Genomic DNA, 23,892 nt, shown 5'->3' on the forward strand with positions numbered 1-23,892 from the left:
TAAAGGCGGTACAGGTACCGAGAGCCCAAGTACTTGGGCTATGTAAACACACAATTAACTACCTCTCTGTCTTGACCCTACCTGTTTTTCCATAGTGTAGGGGTTGTTATGAGACTTGAATTATCCCTGGCTCAATGGCTGAATTCATGCCTAGCTTGCCTGTGGCTGTAAGTTCATTCCCCAACACTCTGCACCCACCCTAACCACAAACCATGAAAACTTAGATATTCAGCCTCAGGATGCTAAGGTATTTTTCTGATCCATAACAGACAGCAGCAAATGCTTACACTGGACAATTCCAAATAATTGTTTGGTTATTTGAATAGCACAGTGTTTGCTTTAGAAGCTGTTTCAAAATTTCTTATGCAGGGTAGTACTAAGGTAGCTACACAAATAAAGCAAGATGATTGGTTAATTGAGACCAATGAATAATACATGACTTGTGAGATAAGGGGACTTAGTGTGTCTTAGAAAATGCAGCTCCGTTTAGGAGAAGTTGTAGGTTTGTTCCTTTTTTTTCTTTTTCTCCTAAGTTTATAGTTATCAGTGATTTCCTTACATTGATTTCTTACAATGAGACTAAAATATAAGCAAAAATTGAATTACTTGTAGGCATTTAATGTACCACTTATTTCACATTTATGCTAGGTGAACTTTCTCCAAAAATAATATCGTAGAAAAGCAGTAGTGTTTTATACCTTGTAATTAAAAACCAACTGCCCATCTTGTGAATACTTTCCTTGTGGTAAAGACCAATTTGAAGAGAAATGTGTAGTATTTGATTTTGGTTCTTTGCCTAGTAAGTCCTAGCTTGCCGTTTATGTGGTATTTAGTGCTTGTGCATGCTATGGAAGTGTCTTACTAAGCTTTACTTGGCATGTAACACATTATGTTTACTACGACGCTTTCTGTGTGGCTTCCAGTTCTCATGTGTGTGTCTTTGTGTTGCATGAATTTCCATTTGTGTGGTTCTATGAAGTTTGGGGACTGGTTGATACAAACGTGGTACTGACAAAGTTTACAAGGAAATGTATAAACCATCTTGCAATGTGATAACCACTGAGCCTGTTATCAGTATCCCAAAGAGATCAATACCAATTGCTTATGTGAATTGGCAGTCAAAGACAACTAAAGCAACTTTACATTTCTTATAGAGCTCGACCAAATGACTCTGTAGGATTATCAGGATATAACATCAAGGCAGGCAGAAAGGAAGGGAGACAAGTTGAGTTTGATTATTTTCTGCAGACTTTCTTTTCCACTCCAGGTGACATCTAGTTACATCTAGAATACGTCTCATGTTGCAGCCAAGCATGTGTGCTATCTACATTTACTGCTTTGTGCATGTCCTACAATACCCAGGGTAGCCCTAGGGTAACTCTCTATAGCAAACGATTTTCTGACTGAAATATTAATAGCATTGATGCTGAAAAACCCAAATAAGTAGGCAAATCTCTAAATGAAAATTCCTGCTTATGCTCTTGTTTTATTTGATGGTTATTTCAAAATGTCTCACACAGATTTTTAACACTGGTTATTGTTCACAAAATCGTACAGGGTCCAATGAAAACATATATAGTTAAATAAATTATTGTACTTATATTGCTTTCCCAGGTAGTAATCCTTAACTTACTCTTTTTAAATTTCTATTTGCTACCCAAGGCTGCAAAGAGCAGTCTCCTTGGACTCTTTCTTCTATAGATCAGTGGTTCTTAACTGTGGGTTGTGACTCCTTTGGGGTTTGAACAACGTTTTCACAGGGGTCGCCTAAGACCTTCAGAAAGCACAGATATTTGCATTAGAGTTCATAACAGTAGCAAAATTACAGTTACCAAGTAGCAACAAAAATAATTTTGTGGTTGGAGTTGCCACACCCCGAGGAACTGTATTAAAGAGTCACATCATTAGGAAGGTGAGAACCACTGCTTTAGACAGTCCGCTGTAAGTTCACTGAAGCTGGATTTCAGGGTAATAGTCCTTGTTTCCATCTGAAAGTGCCAGAAGCATCGCTTGTAGTCGGAGAAGTACAAGGAGATCAGTGATTTATAGGTAACCTTCCTAAACTTCTTCCTCTTCCTCCCCCAACCAGTACTGTTAAATTAATTGAAAAGGCAAGATGCTTGGTACACCTGCATTTTGGGATTGCAAATACAAATGAAGCTGTAAATTAGCGCCTTCAGAATAGGGAATTGTAATCAATAATAGCAGGCAGTTCTAAGAGAAGGAATTATAACGAACTGTAGCAGGCAGTTCTAAGAGAAGGCATGACTTACCTGCTCATTGTCCGTGCTGGGCATGTCCTTCGTAATTTCCTGGATGCTTTCTTTGGGGCTTATCTCAGTTCTGTGCGGCAGACAGGCGGGTGTTATCTGCATTCCGCAGACAGAGATTGCAGCTTTCCCAAGGATGGAGGCTCTCAAGTAGTAGAACCGGACTGGTGCTGTGCCTCATGAGGCAACTCACAGAGACTGCTTGGCAGTGCTGTTGCCACCCAAGGAACTCCTGGGACTTTAATGTCATGTGGTTAATGCTGATAAAGAAAGAAAGACTTCATCATCTTTGTACTCTAGAAGTTCTAGATTTTATCTGTGTGGTCTGGGGCCACCGTTCGAATGTGAAAGCCATGTTTATAGGGTTAGCGTCTACGCGGTTCCATTTGGTCACATCTGCCTTAGTAAGAATTGGTATACAACCCCAGATTTTTAAAAAGTGCACCAGCATAGTCTTACCTAGTTATCATATCTTAGTGGATGAGGAGCCAAGGCTCTGAGACGGGAACTAATTGATGTCTGTTCAGTGGGGAAAAGCCTGTGTTACAGCTGAATCTGAAGCCCCGACTTCTTGTCTCTTGCTGAAGTCTACGCAGACTCCTATAGCAGTCCTGCTGCTTTAGTGGGGGGTAACTTTCCATAACCCAGAAACAAACACTGCCACAACCTCACCTATAAAAAAAGACTTTTCTATCTTAGACCATGTTTAGCTCACTTTCGTTCTTGCCATGTGCCTCTGGGCTGCTAGGCTTAGCTCAGCACTCAGTGGAGAGAGGCAGCCTGACCTTTGACTGGCATCCTGTGTGGGAAAGCCCACAGCAGTGCTTCCCAGGCCAGGAGGAAGAGAGTAAGAAGAGCAGCCACAGAAGGTTCTGGGCTGGTTACACAGTGATTCAACTCTCTTCCCAAGGAAAGACTAGTGGACTATGAATTAATACTTCCTTTTTGTTTTGCAGTCTATGTAGTTTCATGTGGTGCACGGCCAGCCTCCCTTTATGTCTTGGACCTGCCCATTTTCTTCCCAATTCTTACTGAGTATTTTTGTTTGAACTCAAAAGGCCTCTTTCCTTGTAGGCATGACTTCTGTCAGTTTATAGTCTTAAATCCACACAATTTAATTTAATATATAGTTAAACCTAGTGAGATGTATATTATACATGTGTAGGTTCATATTCATAATATAATCATAATTCTATATGTAATTGATTCCCTACTAAACCTATGCAATACTATAAAATGGATGCTTTCCCACACGGTCAGTTCAGGCTAACTGTGCTCTGGCTACCTCTTAGCACAGATACTAAGTGAGTGAATCTGCATGTATGGTGCTGTGCTGGTATTGTCTTTCCAAATAGCATATGGCTTGTGAGAGAGATGCTACAGGTATGCTGGTACATATATGAGATAGAGTCAAGAATTAGCATCATGAAAAACACTTTAGCTAAAGGTGAGAGAAGGGGCAGCTTACTTCACTCAGAAGAGCCACAAAGGCTGTAAGCAAGTGGTAGAACACTATCTAGGTCATCGATCGGATGCGTTTACGGAGTGTTCACTACGTGCTGGTCGTTGTTTTAAACCTAGTGATATATCAGCACAATCAGACATAATTCCCAATAATCTTTCAGGACTCAGCAGGTAACAGAGAGTAAGAATATTCTAGATGTCAATAAATGTTCAAGGAGAGAGGCTTGGGGTGGGATCAGCCCAGAGAGACATTTCCAGAACCTCGTAGGCTGGAAAGAGAAGAAAACACTACATAGTATTTAAGCGGGTGCTTGGAAGTGAAGCAAAGTCATTGCTTCTTGCTGTCTTGCTGGCTGGGGAGTATTATGACAGACTGAAGAGCAAGGGGAGAAGCAAGAGGCATGAGCATGTACAAGACAGCTACCTGGCAGGCAGAGAGTGAGACCAGGGCACAGTGTTAGAAATGAGTATGGAGAGGCAGGAAGGAACCACAACCTGCCAGACTATGCAGGTTGTTGAAGAAATCTACTTAGAACTATGACGGGAAGAATCTCAGGTCTGGAGTTGGGTGTGTCGTGACCTAGCTGAGACTTAGAAAGGTCCCTCTAGCTGCTCCTTTGAGCACGTTGAGCTGGGTGGTGGAAGCAGGAAGATCTTCGGGAGTCTCCAAGCAGACGATGTGATGGTGGAGGTCAATATGGTGAGAAGGAAAAGGTGAGAATGGTTAGATGCTAGAAACAGAGAACTGAAGAGTTGTGGATGGAATAAGTGTTATGAGAAGAAGAGAGGAATCTGGGTGACTCCAAGCTTTTTGGTTCCAACTGTGAAGGATGGAATTGACCTTCACTGAACTGAGGGAGACAGATGGTGAGCCGGTAACTATGGAGTGAGCCTAGCCATGGTTTTGAGTGGTGTTTTACAAAGCAGAGAGGCACCAGCAAAGAACTTTTGAGTTGGAGGGAGCATTTGAGGAAAGCCTTCTCTGATCATTTAAGCAGCTTTTTTGGAAATCCAGAGGAGGGTGGCCTGGGCCTTGATCTAGACTGATGGCAAGCGGAATGGAAAACAAAGCAGCATTAAACGAGAAGATAACTAACTGAAAGCGAGGAGAAGAAAGAAACAAAAGCGAAAAGTGGTTCTTAGGTTTCAAATGCAGATGACCGAGGGCGTGTACCACCATTATAACCCCCACAGAGGGAAAGCAGGATGGAGATTGGCTGCGCCAACAATTACACCATGTTTTAGTGAGGTGCAGTTTAAAAAACTCCTTTTCAGATAACATTTCAGCAGGTCGCTTTACAGTCAAGGTACCTAGGGGTATTTTCAAGAATAAATGCCTATTCATGAGGAATTGGAAACGAGTCAATGAGGGCAGATCCTAAGGCTGTAGCCTCTAGAGGTATTTGCATGGTAGTTACAGTCGCATTCTGGAACCCACCAAGTCTGATGAAGGAAAACACCGTGATGAAGGCGAACAGTCGGGAGAATGCAGAACTTAGGTGCCCAAGGAGTCACTAATACAATGAATAGTATGGTTACTTAGAATGTAATGTGCACTAACAAAGAATATTTCATCTAGCTTCTGAAACTTTCTGGATCTATCACCCTCTTGCTGCTCCTGTGCTGACCTGACCCCTGCCTTTCTGGGAGGTCTTTCTCATCCACGTAGTCTGTATAGGAGTACTAATCATAGTCCAATTTAGTCGCCAATTCAAGTGAATGAGCCTCTCTATGGTTGGGAAGCACCTTTATACTCTTTGAGAGTTCAAAGTCTATTAGAAGATAGATAATAGTTTTTACGACAGTTTTTAAAATATGTAACAGTAATGGGGAAAACGCCTTTGAAACCCTACTCTGGCTTTACCTCCTGATTGTGAATGTCCATGTATGGGGCTGCAAATTAGGCTGTGAACCCTGCCTTGAGGAAGGAGAGGGAATCTGAGGTGGTTCTGACAGGCTGTGGGAAATTACCCTGGTCTTCCGAGAGCCGGTCCAGCTGCACAGCGGTACTGTAGACCTTAGAGAATCGTTGAGAAGACACAGCCCATCTTTTCGTGGTGTTGAACTTGAGGAGAAAATATCAGGTGGTCACTAAATTATTTAGCAAGTGCCTAGCAAAAACAGTCAAACTTTACTAGGTTATCTTTGAGGGAGCAGAGACAAATTCAGGAACGTGATGTTAGTGACTGATGGTTTCCCGCCCCCAAGATAATCTTAGAGATTATTCCTCTAAATACAAGCACTGCATTATTGTTTTTAGGACTGTCCAAGGTTACTTTGACCATTTTGTGGCAAAAAAAAACCCCACACACAAGCCTCTCACACCTGAGTTGAATGCCAGGCTCTCATTTCTGTGCTTTGGAAAAACCCCATTTATCTGTGTCGTGCTATTTCAGGGCACTATCAACAAAGCATCTGGGTAGGGCAGGAGATATTTAGGTGGAATTTCTAAATAGAAGCCCAGTCTTCATGTGAACCCTCAGGCCCAGCCACAAGACCCTTGGTGATTGTAGGTGTTTTTGTGACAGGAGCAAGTCCATGAGCGATGTCACCGCAGAGGATGTTCAGAACCTGCGTCAGCTGCGCTACGAGGAGATGCAGAAAATAAAATCCCAACTGAAAGAGCAAGATCAGAAATGGCAGGATGTGAGTACTGGGAGGGAGGGGGAGCATGGTGCACTTCTTGCTTCTCTGAAGAAAATCGAAGTACTTAAGAGACATTTTTCCTTGACATTTTAGCATTCAGTACTATAGAAAATGTACTGTTGTATGTCTTAAAGACCATTCTAAAAATATAGAAATGTTATTATTTTCTAAGAGACTGTGAGTGCTCAAAGAGTAGGAAGTTCCTGCCTAGCAGGATGGTAAACTTGCTTATGCAGGAGAGTGGGCTTTGACTACTAATTATGACTCTGGTAGCAAAACAACATTGATCAAAATTGAGATTGAAGGAAAACAGGACCTAGCTCAGATCTTGGCATCTGTGGGGAGAGATGAAGAGTTCTCAAAGTTGCTTGGAGATTGGGATGAAATACAACCCAGAGTAATATTTTGGCTGAAGTCAGTATCTAATGTGATTCAAAATTAGCTGTGTCAAGAGAGCTGGCATATCCGAGTGTTTATGTAGACATAGACTTAACCTTTATCTTGAATCTTAGAGAAGAAAGTATAAGCCTTTTAGCTGAACAAAGTAATTATTATAAGCTGTAGGAGTATAAGGATCTGTAACAGATAAACCATACTCCCAAGCCCAAAGAAGTTGGAGCGCGGCTTCACAGTAAGAGAGGTGACAACAGGAACAAAAGCACCAGAGAAAGCCAATCTGGATGTCTGAAAATATTACATTGCTAAACTCCAGTGTCCTCTTGTACGAAACTTGAGTTCATGATCAAGAAGCGGTGCTTAGGCTTTTGTGTTACAACTTGCCTTGGGTGTGATGCTCCAACTTCAAACCCCAACCCCATAAAAACCAGTAAGGAATTAGGACCTTGGACTTCCCACAGGGCAGGGAACCCTGACTGCTCTTAGGACTGGAGAGGGAGGGGGAGGAGAGTGGGGGAGTGGGAGGAAAATGGGAGGAGGTGGAAATTTTTAATAAACAAATAAATTACTTAAAAAAGAATTAGTATTACTTTCCCAAAACACACAATGAGGGTATGTATGTGTATATATTTTCAAGGTGGGATACCCATTAGGTGAGAACAGATGAACATTTGGGTCAATTTATTTCTTTTGGGGAAAATAGTCCTCATTGGTTTCAAGGACATTTGAAAAGCAGAGTTGGCCCTAGGTGCCCCAAAAGTTTGATAGGGAAAATTGCTTTCCCAGCCCTGGAAAGCTGGGGTGGGGTCTGGTTTGGTCTGAGACCTTGGGTATCCTTCCCTTTGAACTGGGACTTCTCTTGGAATCCCTAGGATAGTATTTCTCTGATTTGGAAATGGAGAAACATTTGAAGCATTCAAAATGCTTCAATCCCTGAGTGTCGCAACTGGCTTCTGCAACTAGGGTTGCCTGCATGAGACAGATTGTTCAGGCTGATTTAGAACACATTTCTGGAGATGTGGGAAGCAAGTATGGGCTTGTGCCACCATGATGGTCCCTGTTCTCATCCCAGTGGACTATATTCTCTGAAATCATGGTCGGTCCAATGTGATCTGGGGTCTCTCCTTCTGTAGGGAGAGCTCACTTTTCCTTCAGGACCCCTGCTCTTCTCAGTAGACCTACCCCGTTAGGCCCTGGCCTTTATGTGTAGTCTACCTTGTTGAGGGGAATCACATTGTAGGTATCTGTGTGCCTATATTAATAAGATCGACCATTTACTTGAGCTGGACGGTTACAGGGACGTTTCTGTCCCTCATATCCCAGTAAGCATGTGAATCAGGGGCTTGAGGTACTATGAGATTGAGTTTGAAATATTTCCTGATCAAGTACTTAATTGTCAGCCTTTAGCGTTCTTTGAGAAATGGACACTGATGTGGTATTTTCTTGGATAACAAAAGTGGGATCTCTTATTAGGTCAGGGTTTTTCTGTCAGGCACATGAGATAAAGGCTTAGCACAGAAACACTGGCTATAAAAAGCAAAAATAGGGCACTTTGGCACAGGTGGGCGTGAGTGCTTTCAGAGTTGTAATAGGACACCCCAGCATGCTCCCGTCGCAAGGAAAAGGTGTGTAGAAATTCAGGTATGACCGGGCCGATGGGATTTCTTGTCAGGATCTTGCAAAATGGAAAAGTCGCCGGAAGAGTTACAATTCAGATCTACAGAAGAAGAAGGAGGAGAGGGAAGAGATCGAAAAGCAGGCCCTGGAGAAGTCTGACCGAAGCTCCAAGACATTTAGGGAAATGCTGCAGGACAGGTAAAGGGCCGGGGTCCCTCGGGTTTGGAGATCTCAGTGTCAGAAATGGAAGCTCTGCATGGGGTGGGGTATGTGGTCATTAGCTGCAAATTGTAAACACTTATGGACCGAAGCAGCCAGGGCTTCAGGCTGAAGCATTGAGACAATATTACTGATCTTGGTAGCAAATGAAAATATTACTTAGCACTGGCAAGCAGGGCTCTTTGTCTTACACTGTACGCTCTTCGTTAGAAGGGGGGTTATTTGCTATAGTTGATAGCAAAACAAACAAAAATAAATAAAAACCCCAAACCCACTGATTTTTCTCCTTTTAAAGTTTAAGCATAGGGTAGTCAAATAAAATCCACTTTTACTTTTAAATAAATTTTATGAAATCTAAGAGAGATGTTTGTTCAATGTTAGTGGTAGAGAATAAATTATGTTTAAAGGAAGTCCGTGTAAGTGTGGATGTGTGGGTTTATTCTTTGAGTTGAAATGGCAGGAGGAAAGTGAAATTTAAACTTTCATGTGAGCAGTTAACTGTGTGGACCTGGAGGAGAGGGATAGATCGGAGAGAGAGTAAATATGCTTTCGAAATAATGTCACAAAGGAAATTTGCTGGTAGGTGAAATTAAACAAAGCTCCGTTGTGTCTGAAATGCCAGTCCTCAAGACTTTCACTCCCTTAAGTACAACAGTTAGCCAGGGATGTGGGGACTCCCCACTAACTGCAGGATGAAGCTGTCTCATCAGCTCTTTAAGTATGAATAAGAACCTTGAATCTATTATGATTGCCCTTGGGGATTCTGTCAAGCTCCATGAACTGACTGGTGCTCTATAAAGGCCTGAGTCTTCTGTGCCATTATCTTAACCAATACATTATACATTTTATATAGCAAAGCTTGACAGACTCAGATCAGTGGCCAGCCACTTAAAGCATTTTGATCTTGGGAGACATAAATTTGTGACTAAGAACCTGCAAATACTCTCATGTGAGACCTTCCTTGTTTTGTTATTAAAATAGTTTATGATTAGAAATATCCTTTGATAGCCTCTTTAATCAAAGGTCGGGTCAGTCTCTTAACAAATGCTTAAAAGCTACGCATAATCTCATGTTAGTGTTGTGTCGATTCTTGTTTTCCGTGAGTAGCAACTTACAGATCAGTTATTGTCTTACCCCATCTGGGGGCAAACGCATAATTCTGTCGTAATGGCGCATTTTTCTCTGATCAGGGAATCTCGAGTTCTGAATTCTACCAGGAGGATGTATTCTGCCGATGACGCCCTGGATGATGAAGTACTTCTTCCTACAGTGACTCTGTCTGAAACCAGCTACCAGAGAGAGAGACTGGGAGACCAGGCAACAGTTTATCCTGCTGAGACGGCCAAAGAAGACTCCACATTTGCAAAGAGACAGGACAGTGTAGCAGCTGAGATTCAGCTTCCTTCTCATATTCCTGAAGAGCAAAGGCCGGCCCCTTTATCTGCTGCGGAACCACACCAGGCCCCTTTGTCTTCTGCAGAACCACACCAGGCCCCCTTGTCTTCTGCAGAACCACATCAGACCTCCTTCTCTTCTGCAGAACCACATCAGGCCTCCGTCTCTTCTGCAGAACCACATCAGGCCTCCTTCTCTTCTGCAGAACCACATCAGGCCTCCTTCTCTTCTGCAGAACCACATCAGGCCTCCTTGTATTCTGCAGAACCGCACCAGGGCCCCTTGTATTCTGCAGAACCGCTCCAGGGCAGTTTGTCTTCTGAGGAACCACACCAGGGCCCCTTGTCTTCTGCAGAGCCTCACCAGGCCCCCTTGTCTTCTGCAGAACCACACCAGAGCAGCTTGTCTCTTGCAGAACCGCACCAGGTCTCTTTATCTTCAGTAGCACAGCGTCCAGTCTCGCTCTCGTTTCAGCAGTCGCTGAGTACAAGAGGAGAGTCGACTCGGATTTCAGCTTCTCTCCCTAGAAGTTACCAGAAAGCCGATACAGCCAGGTTAACATCTGTGGTCACAGCGAGACCTTTTGGCACGCAGTCAAGGGGAATCTCATCACTGCCCAGATCCTACACGGTAAAAATGTCCCAGGTTTCTTTAGTTGTTCCCAAGAGCAGTGAGTTGGGGAGCTTGAGCAGAAGCTCAGTTGGACAGATACAGGATGTGTAAAATGTTGATGACGTATATAAACAACTTTCATGAAATTTAAATTTAATAAAAATAGGGGTTTTTAAACTTTAAAGAACAAATAAGATACGTTTTGAGACAGAACATTTTTTTCTTGCCATATTTTTGCCTTCTTTTGAGCTCTTCTGAACTTTAGATTGAACATTATGAAATTGCCAGCAGTCAGCTCTTTCCTTACTTATGATATAGCACATTTTTAAGGCTCCCCTTAAATGTTTTCAGGATTGTATAGGTAAGGTTTTGTTTTATCCTTCCTTCTGACTTTAGAACTTGATGCCTTGGTCTATGTTTGTTGAAATATGTCCACTTGTGTCTCTAATGGGATTTAGCACATGTGGGACATGTTAGACTCAGTTGTGTAAATGAAACACATTTCTGAATATGTTTCTGAAATTCAGAAAAATATGTCTGAATATTTAATGTTCATGTTACTGTCAGTTCTGTCCACCTAGCCCTTAAGATCTTAAAATCTTGACATATAAATGGGAATTATGGTGTAAGAAATCAGTATTCAAGCTAAAGCAAGCCTGTCTAAATCAGCCAGGAAACCCCTGACCATCCTATTAAGGAAAGTATAGACCTATTTGACAACATAAAAAAATAAACTTGTTTAAGTCACAGTTATTATTAAACTGCATTGTAGATAAAGGGTTGGCAATTCTAAGGTGCAAAGTACTTTTATAATTTGATGAGAGGAGATAAACACAGCAAAGGAGCTGGCCAAATCAACAGAAAGGAATGTAAGGAGATTACAAAGAGGCGTGTGTAGCCTTGTGAGCCTGAGGATTAGGTAAACAACTGCTCAGCCATCTCATGACAAGTATTTTAAATGCTGAAACTGTACATTGTTGAGGAGGTGGAGATGCAGGTGTTCTGCTCATAAGCACAGGGCTGTCGTTTTCTCTGTAGAAATAAGACAGATACGACATATACATATCCTCTGGCCCAGTGAGTTCTTTGGAACATCTGAGCTCTCAATAGGTGCTTTTGGGAAGTGAAAGACAGCTTTTAACAATTTCATGATGTTTCATATATGAATTTTTATATGAATTTCATATTTATTCATATATGAATAAATAATTGACATCCACACTGTGGGGTTTCCAGCCATGGAAAGACCGAGCTTGGAGTTGTGTCTGTTGACCTGGCGTGGTATGAACAACCAAAGCAAGTCTTAGAAAACTATATGTAATCATGCTTTTATTAGAAAAAAGTGTTTCTCTGCTGGTGCGTACTTGGAGGTATGAAGGAATGCACTCCAAGCTTTTGACAATAGTTACTTCTCTGTGGCAGGTGGATGTTATTTCAACAGCTTTCAAATATGAAAGCTGTTTTTAAAAGTGAACCCAAGGCTAGCAGAACATGGGGTTTAAAATGGTGTTTCCTACCTAGATGGATGACGGCTGGAAGTACAAGGGCGGTGTTGAGGTTGTCAAGAGAGCTCAACAGAATTTGGTCAAAGTCCCTGCCCCGACGCTTGACTCCACCCAGTTTGTTTCGGTTTCATCCAGTGAGAAGGAGGCAGTCGCAGGAGAAGATGTGGCAAGCCTGTCCTCTTCCACACCCTTTTCTTCGCTCTCGCAAGGCCAGGAAGCCACTTCAAAAGCCACACACTCTGGAGAAGGGGGAAGCTCATCACTGAGGGATATTTCAAGGTCCCAGGTAAGTTTGGGAGGGTTCTTAGTCATCTGTGTCAGATACGCAATGATTTCAATCTGGAAACTGTTGTTCTAGCCTCTGGCTCGTACAGTACAGGCTGCTATTTATATTATGCAAAAATATACTGGTCTATTTTTAACAGATTGTGGAGGAAGTAGATCTTTCCAACTTTTAGTCTGTAGATCTCAGACATCCTCCATGAGCTGGGTCTCAGGAGACGTGGTCCATCAGTCTCCTGGGACGTTTGCCTGTAGGGTTTTTTTTTTTTTATTACTCCACAGTTCTGTGGTTTCTTCTGCAGATCTAATGTATGTGTGAGTAAGCAAAAGCCCAACTCCGTGGAAATTAACCAGGTGCAGGAAGAAATTGTCCTATTGAGTGGATGCTTGTCTCTAGGGACTGTCTGTTTTCTTTTAATCTTCTTGTGACTTTTCATAGTGATTTCTACTTTCGAATGGGCACATTTGCGGTCATCCCTTGTCTCTTAGTGAGAACAATGACACTAGTCACAGTCTGACAACTGCGGATCTGAACATCTGGACTCCAAATAAAATACACCAGCAGATTAGAAACGAATGGGAGTATTTGTCATTTTCCCATTTAAAAGCCTAACAGATGGAGTCCAAGAGAATCATTAGGTGATATACCTTCTTTCCGTTTACATGCTAAACCCACTAAAAGTCTTTGTCAAGCTAGCAAAGCTTCTTTAAAAAACCAAAAGCCAGCAACACTCTGGTTAAGCAACTTGCTAGTGTAAGCCCTTCTCATGGAGGCGTTTTTGGACTTTGACTTGGTCCATAATTCCCTGTTGTCTTACTGGAGCATAGTTTTCCAGGGCAAAAGATCAACTATGTCTCTTAAATACGTGAACGAAATAGATTTATATAAAATAGTTTGACATAGCATATTTATTTAACTTTATTAATTTTTTAATTATATAAGAATATTTTTAAAAATTTCAACCCTCCCTTCCAGGCTATAAGACACTTTCTTTGTATCTGAGAAATACAAGGAAAAAAATCCTTTGAGAAATATAAATATATAATTTAGAAATAACTAATGTTAGCACTTAGTAACTTTAAGTTTTGATTTTATTTGGTAGTGGTGTTTTCTAGTTCTTGTTTCTTTTCTGTTTTATAAAAAGTTTTTCTATACATATTTACAAATATACTTTAAAATAAGTTTACAGCTTGCAAAAATATTATAAAATATTGCTACATTTAAAAAGAATTGGGAATATATGGTCATCATTCTGGGTCTCAGTAAATGAGAACAGTACCTCCCTACTATACTTGGGGAAGGTAAGGTACCAATGGATGAATAATGAAAGTAGAGGCAAGAGGTCTTCTGTTCTATGGATATGTACATTGCCTTCCCCCTTTCAAAGAACAAACTCAGCAAAAAGGCTTGGTGAATGTGCTGCCTGCAAGATGATGGGACCTCCTTCCGGGTGGCAGCTGGCACACTGTACCCATGGATTAAGAAAAAGAGGCCATGTGTGGAGTGGGGGGTGTGTCTTATACTCTGGCAATTTCAAGAAGCCCAAATTAACCTGGCCTTGTTTCAGATTTCATCATAGTAGATTTCTGCTGTTTTCATCAAGTTTGAAGTACCATTCTACAAGGGAAGATTCGACTTCTTTTAACCATTGGAGCTAGTGGAATTCTTGAGCACTGTTGTACTTCCGATGGTGCCTTGCCGGTTTCTATTTGGCCTATCCGTTTATCTGCTCCCAGAAGAGTAGTTTATGGAGCTGACTCCAGAGAGGCTGTGGATGCATAACAGCTGATGAGTGAGATACACCGGGTCCTTCTGTGTCACTCTTCCAAATTCTTGATCAAGCTCTATATCTCTAGATAGTCATAGAAAACAAACATACCACAAGTGGCTGAATTTTTAGATGCTCTGGTAGCTTTGTAAAAGAATGCTCCTTCAGGCTTTCCCTTCATGCCCCTGTGCTTCGGCGGCGAGTGGCCTTGCATTTCTTCTTTCAAGAACTCCTATTACTGTTATCCTTTTTCATGTCTGTTGTCAATATTGTCATCCAGGTCATTTTTCTGTCAATGTAAGTGATTAAAAATAGTCACAGGTGCTTGTACACAGGACTCATTAATTCCTGTGTTTTCTGGAGTCTCCCAAAGCATTTTGTCCTTTAGGGAAGTTCAGGATACTCTGTGGAGTGCTGAGGTTCCTCATGAGTGAGTTCAGATTCCCTTGATCTTACCTCAATACGAACTGATGTTCTGTGAGTGCATACCATAGACAAGACAGACTTTTCAGAGTATTGTATGAGAGAATTCTTACCACAGCCCTGTGATGTCATCACCATCATTATTATTCTTACACACAGACAATTGAAAGCATGGATGCTCACCCTCCTTTTCCGAGACCATCCAGAGCACTAAGTGATGGAGTTAGGAGCCAAACTCAGGAAATTTTTACCAAGTATTGACTACCTCTTACAACATCAAGGGAAAGAAAGGTGCCTGAACTTCCTAAGAAAGCCAAGTTTGCCATCACATGTTAGTTATTATTACTCTTCATATTATTACTCTTCATTTGAAGATGTTCCCTCTGCTTATCACTCTGCTTACTGCCTTTCAAGTCCTTCAAAGCCAGGCAAAACCACTTCTTTCATGGTCCATGTATTGCATCCTCCTGGTTGGAAGTGAATCGATTCTTGGAAGTTTCACTCATCAACTTCCTCCTTGTTGCAAATATCCATTCCTACCCATTGGACACTATAACCCACAAGACTCACTCTGCCATCCAAATCCTTGTTCTGCTTTAATACCACGCCTTTTGTGTTACACCTCCGATGAAGTATGAAGGTGGGAAGCAAGATGATCTTTTGCCTGTTAGCCCAGGACCTGGATATGGCTGTGACTTCTTGGCTTTAAACTAAGTTTATGCACATTAAATAGGATTTTATTTAATTCATCTGGAAACTGCTTAATCAGCATGTATATCATGTTTAATGTAGTGTCTATGGGAAACAATGAAAGTAAATCTGGAGCGTCAGCCGCAGGCATTGGCACCTTTTAAGTGTTTGATTTAATCCTCTCAGTCACATTGAAAGTAGGTGCTATTGTCTCCACTGTTACTAGTGACATACTCAAAAGTTCAGTAATGTGTCTTGCCCCAGGCTGGTGAAATACATAGCCCTTACTCTATTTTCTCATACTCTAACCACTAATCATGAGAGATTCCTCCTCCTCCTCCATTATGGCATGCTCAAAGTTGAGGATTGCCTTATATAATTAGGACACTGGTCGTAGCTAGAAATATTCTTTGTCCTACTGATCCCCCTGGACTGGTTTTTCTCCACACACCTGTTCCCAAAGCAGTTTATGAAATAACCACTCTGAGGCTTATTATCAGTTATAATTGTTTGGCCAATGTCTTAGATTTCTTACTGGCTAGCTCTAACTATTAAATTAACCCGTTTCTATTAATCTGTGTATTACCATGAGGCTATGGTTTACCAGTGTGTCATGTTACTCCTTCAGTGGTTACAAAGTGTCTCCTCAACTCTGCCTATTCTCTCTCTCTCTCTCTCTCTCTCTCTCTCTCTCTCTCTCTGTTTGTCTCTCTCTCTATCTCTGTTTGGATTTCCTGCCTGACTTTACTCTGCTAAGCCACTGGCTAAAACAGCTGTATTCACAAGTCAATAAAAGCCACACATATACAGAAGGGAATCCCACATCATCTGCAGTTTTTTGTCTAAATAAAAAGAAAGGTTTTAACTTTGACATAGTAAAATTACATATAACAAAACAGGTATCAAGCAAGGATTACAGTTACAATATTTAGTCTATTTGTACTTGGCAAAAATTAAAGAAAATATTCTGTCATCTCTCCTATCTTTGTGAGTCTAAAGTTTTATATCTAATTTATCTTTTATATAGCTAAGGAAAACTATAACTATATGTTTTCAACTCCATCAAAGACCCCAGGAGAATTTAATATTAACTAAGTCAACAGAAAGTGCATTGTAAGCAACTTCCAAAACTCTAGAATTGACAGAGATATTCCATTGCCAGGACGGTTCTTTTGAAATGTTAGGGCATCCACCTTTAGCCAACAGGCCCATAGTATCTGGCAGACTTTTATATAAAGGAGGAAATTTGAAAGGATGTCTCACCTATATTGGTAGCTTTTTATTCACTTTCTTCTGTGTCCTGTAGAATGTCTGGCAGTTTCTTTGGTGGAGCAGGAACCCTGAAGGACCATCCCATCTTTTGCTAATTTTAACAGTTACTTTTCTGTAGGTCCTGTGTGTCCAGTTCATACATATTATTAAGCAGTCCAGGCAAGAGCAGTTTCTTGTCTAAATAGCTAGCAAATTCCATAAGGAGCCTCTTCGATGCCCATTATCCTGTTGAAGTAAATTGGTGCTGGCAGAACCAGACATAGCTCACTGTGGAGGAAAGTCTAAGTTCTTAAAGCATTTCCAGTGCCATATTGTGTAGGTCTTTGAAGTCTTTGAAGTTTACCAATCCATTTGAAATATATCTCTGTATATCTGAAAAAACTAACATGACTATAAGTTTGACTTATATTAGAAATTTCTAATATATTATATTAGAAATGACTATTTATTAATCTGTATTTTTAACTATACTTTACATTTTAAAATGAGCTATATAAACATAATATCTTAAGCAAGAATAGAAATATACATTTAACAAAATTGACCATAGATTTGAATTAATAAACCAAAGTCTACACAAATGTAAAGTATTCATTTCTATATCATATCCCTTTTTTCTTTAGAAAGTTATTGAATGTGACCATTAACCATTTATAATCAGCCTGCTTTAAATGAAAACAAACATAAACAATCATTTTGAGAATTTGGGCATAGTTTTCTCCAAACCATTCCTGTTATTTATTGGGTGAAGTATTTTTAGGATTTGTGGGGACCCCAGGGACTCTTGTTTCACAAAACCAGATTAACCTGGAAGAAATCTACAGATTCCCATCCTCTGTGAAAGCAAATGCAGAACCTCTTTTCTAAAGTAACATATCCTTAGACTCAAGTTTTGAAGTCAAGATAGCTTTATGTTGGTTTAGCTTAGCAGACCCCAGAATCAAATGTCTCTCTGCAGTTAACTCATTAATAGTCAACAAATTCAAAGAAAACACAATAATAAATATAATCCAGAAGTTCTGTGTATTTTATATCTTCTCGTGGCTTTTTTGTTTTAAATTATTTTTACTGTCTTTGAGATTTTGTTTTATTTTTTAAGACTATTTTCTTTTCATAACTGTCTGTACTCTTTTTCCACTTTCTCCCAAGCCTACACACATTTTGAAAACACATTGAGACTCATTTAGAGGTCTTTTATTGACTTTTTGTTTTAAAAAAATATTTGTGTGTATGTGTCTGTGTGTATGCATGCCACATATGTGAAGGTGTCCATAGAGACCAAAAGAGGGTGTTGGATCAACCAGAACTGAGTTACAGGTGGTTGTAAGATACCTAATATGTATGCTGGGAACTGAATTTGGGTCCACTAGGAGGAAAACAAGCACTCCTCCCGACCAAACCATCTTAGCCTCTGTTGACTTATCTTTAATATCACTGTGTTTTTCGAGTTTTTTTTTTTTAACACCAATGGAAATCAAAATATCTTCTGACCTGTAGAGTTAAAGTTAACAAAAACTGGCCTCAAATTCTCATTTTTCTTAACTTGGCCTCCTAGGAATTGAGATTACAGACATCACCCCCATGCCTGACAATGAAATTATCCTTAAAATCATTTTGAGGCAAGGAGGCATATATTTATAGAAAGTCACCTGAACTGAACTTATTTCAGAAATGTAGAATTTGAATTCTACCAAGCAGGCACAGGGAGATACTGGCAATGTAAAAGTGGGGTGCGGTGTACTCGGCATGTTCTATAAGTAGATTTCTGGCAGCTGTGGGGAAGGAGGGCTGGAGAGACAAGAGCCGAACAGGTGATAAGAGAGGAGAGGGCAAAAGTGCCTCTGAACTATGATGCCAGACTTGTAGCAGGATGGAGAAGATGGGTTCCTTCAAGGTCATAGTCTGTGACCTCGAGAGTGTGAGTAGGGAAACGGAAAGAAAGCAAAGAGACGTGTTTCTTAGTCTCATAGCTCGCTGGGTAGAGATGCGTGTAACAAAGCGTGAAAAGCAGGAGGAAGCAGAACATTCGGGGAGGAAGATGTTTTAATTGTGGAGCTGTAGATCTAGTAGTTGAAGACGCGCTGGTGTGCTCAACTTACTTAGGAAGCATATGGTTAGAAAGATTGGGAATGACTGGGGAACTAGGTGATGAAATACAACAAGAAAAGACACATTGAGAAGATTAAGATGTGACTAGAGAGACTGAGGGGGTGGGGAAGGTTGCGTGGGTTCATTGGTGACTTAGCAGAATGTCCTCCAATTTGAGGAATCATTGGTAGGGCAATCCAACACACTTATAGTTGGATTTTGTAGGTAGAAAAGAATCTTGGGAGGTTTGTATAGCTGGTAGGGGTGGGTAGAAAGGTCACCTGCTTCTCTGTAGCAGTAAATCTACTGAGAGTGGAGAAAGATTTAGGTAAATCTTTGGAGAGCAAAGATGGCTCCAGTATCAGAGCAGGGCCTTGGTTTAAAGGCCACTTCCTTCCTATTCTTATCCCAAAGAGACCCTGGGATGCACTAAGGAACCACACAGACAGAAATTAGAAGATTATTTTCCATGTTATTCTGAATTGTATTACCCAAACCTGCCCTTAGTATCATGTTTTATCAAATGAGAAGGGTTTTCTTAAGTCAACACCTTTGTCTAGTTGGGAACATTGGAGGGAATGGTTTGGTTATGTGTAAGACTAATTCTGGTTTTCATTAATTCCCCTCTGTGGTGATATGGAAATCTTAACACATCAACTCTAGGAGAAGTAATTCATACTCTGGTGGTACCAGGTCCCTTTTTTTTTTTTTTTTTTTGTCTTCAGACAGTTAGAGTCCCCTGCTGGCTCATTAGCCTGGCAGTGAACAGGGAAATCATACTTTCAGTGGGTACTTCTTTTCAAATTGTAGCCAGCCCAAGGGAAATTGTTTTTAGATCAAATGCTGAATTGCTGATTAATAACTATTATTTTCTCTTTTCTGGCATGGACAACTGAAACTACTTGAATTCATTTCTTAGTCATCAAAAATCGAGGTTTCCTTTGATAATTTATATTTTTGTTCCATCTAGTTCAGAAAGGTAATTCCCTAATTATCTTCTGTAGCTAAGATCTTTTGTTTAATACTCATTTGACTGAAATTTTACATAGAAAGTTGAAAATTAGAGATCCTGACTGAAATCATTGTTGAATAGTTCATGTTTGATTACAATTGTAGCTATGTTTATATGGAAGAAGTCTTGAAAATAATCCAGTAGAACACACTACTTCAAGGTTGCATTAAACCTGTGCCCCAAAGAATTCCACAAGGAAGAGGTGACACAACTGGGAGCCTGGGACATACAATCCTCTTCCTCCAGCCACCATTGCACACTCTAATATAGATCTATATGTTTTGGGAAGGATGCTGTGTATATAAGATTGTCATGTGTAAGAAGGACTCTTGAACTCTGAAAAACTTGAAAGTCAATGTCAGAGAGAGAAGTATTCCATTCAATGCCATGTGTGAGATCACTCGGATACTGACAGAGATTCACCTGTAATTGTCCACGTGTTGCTCTTTTTTGCCTGTGTGGTGTCCCGAGGATGAACGGGGCAGTCTGCCAGCACGTAGCCATAGTGCAGCCATCTTCCCAGTTAGCAGGTACAGAGAGGTGGATATCTATCTTTTAGTATATTCAGAGATTATCAAGCTCAGAGTAGCCTTTTGGGGAAAGTTCTGATGTTCTGTAATAGTGAAGCTCTTCCCTCTATGCTTGAAGTTCATTCTTCATCTTTTATTTGGAAGGAAAGGAAAGTGCTCAATTGCAGTCTCTCACAGAACATTTTGAAAATGGAGTTCAAGACTATTCATTAAAACACCATCTCATCTTGTATTTTTCAACTTATGAAACCCCAGTTAGTGGTTGGATTATCTAACTCATCATTTGTCTTTCTGTCCTTGTAAAACAATAGATTCTGCGCTTCCATGGTCTTTAAGTCAGGTCGTTGTGTGTGGACGTGTGGTAAAGATGACCACTCCCTTCACTGAGTCGCCTCTAATTTAAATGTGAGGTGGTTTTGACTTAAATTACCCAAGGGAAAGTTAGATTTTTGATGACTAAGGGATGAGCTACACAAGTAGTTTCAATTGTCCATGCCAGAAAAGAGAAAATAATAGTTACCCATCAACAATTTGGCATTTAAGCTGAAAGAGTAGAACCAACTAGTAACTATCTCTATTCTCAGTCAGTTTTTATTACCTTTGGGTTGATATTCAGCAGGCTCATTTCGATCCCACATCATGATGACATCTGGATACCTCTATTTGCACTGTCTTTCAAATAGCTTCTCCTTGGAAACTCTGTGTTATTAGCTACACTCTTTCTTGCTTTAGAAGCCCCTCGTGCCCTCCTTGAAAGAGTTACAGTTATCCTAAGAACAAGGGTCAAGTTTCATCCATGCTAATTTTCTAAAGTTCTGAGTAGCATGTCTTACATAGACTCATGTACAGTACGTGTGTTCTGCCCAGTGAATAGCTGAACCACATCATTTTTCCTCTATGTGTTCTGAAAGCACAACATCTGCTTGTTTCTTTGCCTTCCTTGTAATTCTTACACATGACGGGAATTTTTCTTGGAGCATTGTCCCTGGAATCTTAAACTTACTTTATGGTTTGAAAACACAGGTATCTGTTTGAAAAGCAGAATGGTATTACTTGTCTAGCTGGCCCTCATTTTCAGTTTAATTAGAATTAAATTAGAATGGGCAGCTTGTGACCTGGAGAGTATGGGAGGATTTTTTAAAAAAATAGGTGACTCTTAGTTTTTTATAATTAGAAAGCAAAGAACTAAAAGGCTAGTTTCATAAGCTCATATAATGGTTTGTGTCTGTTGTTTCCCCAAGTAAGGTGGAAGAAAACTTTAAAAGTCAGGCATGTTGGTGCAGTCCTTTGATCTTGGCACTGAAGAGGCAGAGGCAGGTGGACCTGTGTAAGTTCAAGTTTGTAGGCCTGTCAGGTCTACAAAGAGAGTTCCAGGACTGCTAGGGCTCTTACACAAAGAAACTCTATCTCAAAAACATCAAAATAAAAAAGGAAAAAAAGAAGCTGTTTAAAATGTTTAATATTCTGTGAGTGAGTGTTTGTGTATGTGTGTGTGTGTGTGTGTGAGAGAGAGAGAGAGAGAGAGAGAGTGTGTGTGTGTGTGTGAGAGAGAGAGAGAGAGAGAGAGCTTGCATATAGAGGTCAGAGGACAATTTGTAGAAGTTGATTCTCTCCTACTTTGTGAGAGGCCTGGTGATTGAGCTCAGGTTGTTAGGTTTAGTGGTAAGTACTTTTACTTGGTGAGCCATCTTCTGGTCAATAAAAGATGATCTGACAATGGTAGCTTACTATGAAACTGAAATTTGGCTCAAAAACTTATTTAGGAAAACTCTACAAGCTTAGGAAAATGGCACAGCGGTTAAGAGTACTGGCTGCTCTTCCAGAGAACCCAGGTTCACTTCTTAGAATACATTCCAGAGGATCCAGTACCCTCTTTGGCCTCTATGGGCACCTCACACATGGATTACACATATTTATATGAAGACAACACACACACACACACACACACACACACACACACACACACATTTTTTTCAAGGCGGGGTCTCTCTGTGTGACGGTACCTCTGGCTACCCTGGAATACAATTTGTAGACCATTTTGGCCTTGAACTCACAGAGATCCACCTGTTTCTTCGTCCTAAATGCTGGGAATAAAGGTGTGTGGCACCACCTACTGGCTTCAAATAGTATTTGAGAGAGAGACATAGAGACAGAGAGAGAGAGAGAAAGAAAGACAGAGAGAGAGAGAGAGAGACAGACAGACAGACAGAATATCCTTGTAAATATAGGATTTGTTTTCACTTAGTATAGTAAAGAGAGTTGAAGTAGAGTTCTACTTTTTCCCAAGATACTATTGTTCTTGGGCTCTAGGTGATAGTGATGATGCTTCAAAGGAGTCATAGTCTGTTACTCTGGATGTATTGTATGCAGTTTCTTCTTGATGAGGAAGCAGAATTCTGCATTTAACGGCATAGGCCTCAGCAAGTCACTTGCCTCTGCATCCTCCTGAGAGAGTTGAGCCAACAAATATGCACAGGGAGACAGGGACTGGTCTATTCCAGATGGATTACTTCTACAGATAACTGATTATACATCTGCGGGCCATTGGCCCAGTTCAGCTACGAATGCTGAGTGTTGGAGGTGGATTACTTTTCAATCTGCTGTCTGTCGTTTAAAACAGATAATATAAACTACTCTTTTTATTCTTAGGTGATGAATAAGTAAGTGGCTTGTAAATTGGGCTTGTTTGTATGGTGAACAAAAGCCCTAGACCTTATTTATTTTTTAAAAATAGTCTAGACATTTAATTTCTGTTCCACTGCATGTAGCGAGGAAGATTACAGAGAGAAATGAATCGACTATGAGTGTAGGAAAAACAATGGCAAAGCCTACACTTTATTCATGACCAACTTGTTTACAGGATTGTATTAAAATAAAAGAAAACATTGTTTGACAATAGATTTGCCCTTACCTTATTTTAAGAGAAAATAGTTCTCTATCTTATACATATAAGCGAAAGTTTTATCAAAATCATGGAAAAAATGGGAAGCTGCTATTTTGTCTTAAACTCACTCAGGTGTCCCTTGGTGCAGCTTCCCGTCTTTCATGGATAGGTTTTCCTCCATGTGGTTGCCAGGGACATCTGATACCAGCGTTTCACGTTTTACTTGCAGGATCAGTTCAGCGATATGAGAATCAGCATAAACCAGACGCCTGGGAGCCAACCTGACTTCGGGTTTACAATAAAATGGGATTTTTCTGGGATCTTCGTGGCATCCGTTGAAAAAGGTAAATCATATACATTGTGCTCCCTTGTCTCTGGTGTGTGTGGGAAGTAGAAGCCACTTGATTTGGCCTGTGGGGGTGGGGGACATATGGGAAAGATGCATTTCAGTGGAGGAAAGTTGGCGTAGTCTCCTCTCCAAGACAAGTAGTTGGATTACAAATTACATATTGTTTACTCTCCCTTCCTAATTTGTTTCCATTTTCAAGAGTCTCTATTTTGTGACCTTAGAGATTTTTTTTTAAAAAAAAACTTGCTTTCTCGAAATGTTAACAAGTTGTATTTATCTGAAAGCTTAGTGTAAAATTTCCATGGATAATTGTGTTTTGTGGCAGACACTTACCGCCCTATAATAGATCAACATGGGGGTTGCTGTCTGTAGTGACTTGAACCCAAGTGCATCATACATGCTGGGTCCTCTGTCCCTGGCCATCTCCAAGAGTGATGTTTTCTAAGTAGTGTTAGTATTTTGTCTGTCA

General features: G+C 40.5%; 1 protein-coding gene across 22 annotated transcripts in view; it reads left to right on the forward strand.

The window, feature by feature from the left end:
* Lmo7 (LIM domain 7) overlaps window positions 1–23,892 on the forward strand; it is a 203,707-nt gene that overhangs the window by 155,948 nt on the left and 23,867 nt on the right. For all 22 annotated transcript variants that reach the window (XM_085698238.2, XM_085698240.2, XM_085698243.2 and 19 more), the window contains 5 exons: window positions 6,263–6,380; window positions 8,449–8,591; window positions 9,803–10,637; window positions 12,141–12,410; window positions 23,304–23,418. In XM_085698238.2, the coding sequence (XP_085554364.2) occupies window positions 6,263–6,380; window positions 8,449–8,591; window positions 9,803–10,637; window positions 12,141–12,410; window positions 23,304–23,418 (1,481 nt within the window). The remainder of the gene's footprint in view (window positions 1–6,262; window positions 6,381–8,448; window positions 8,592–9,802; window positions 10,638–12,140; window positions 12,411–23,303; window positions 23,419–23,892) is intronic.

Source organism: Myodes glareolus, chromosome 12 (assembly GCF_982192425.1).
Source record: "Myodes glareolus chromosome 12, mMyoGla1.1, whole genome shotgun sequence".
Classification (NCBI taxonomy): domain Eukaryota; kingdom Metazoa; phylum Chordata; class Mammalia; order Rodentia; family Cricetidae; genus Myodes; species Myodes glareolus.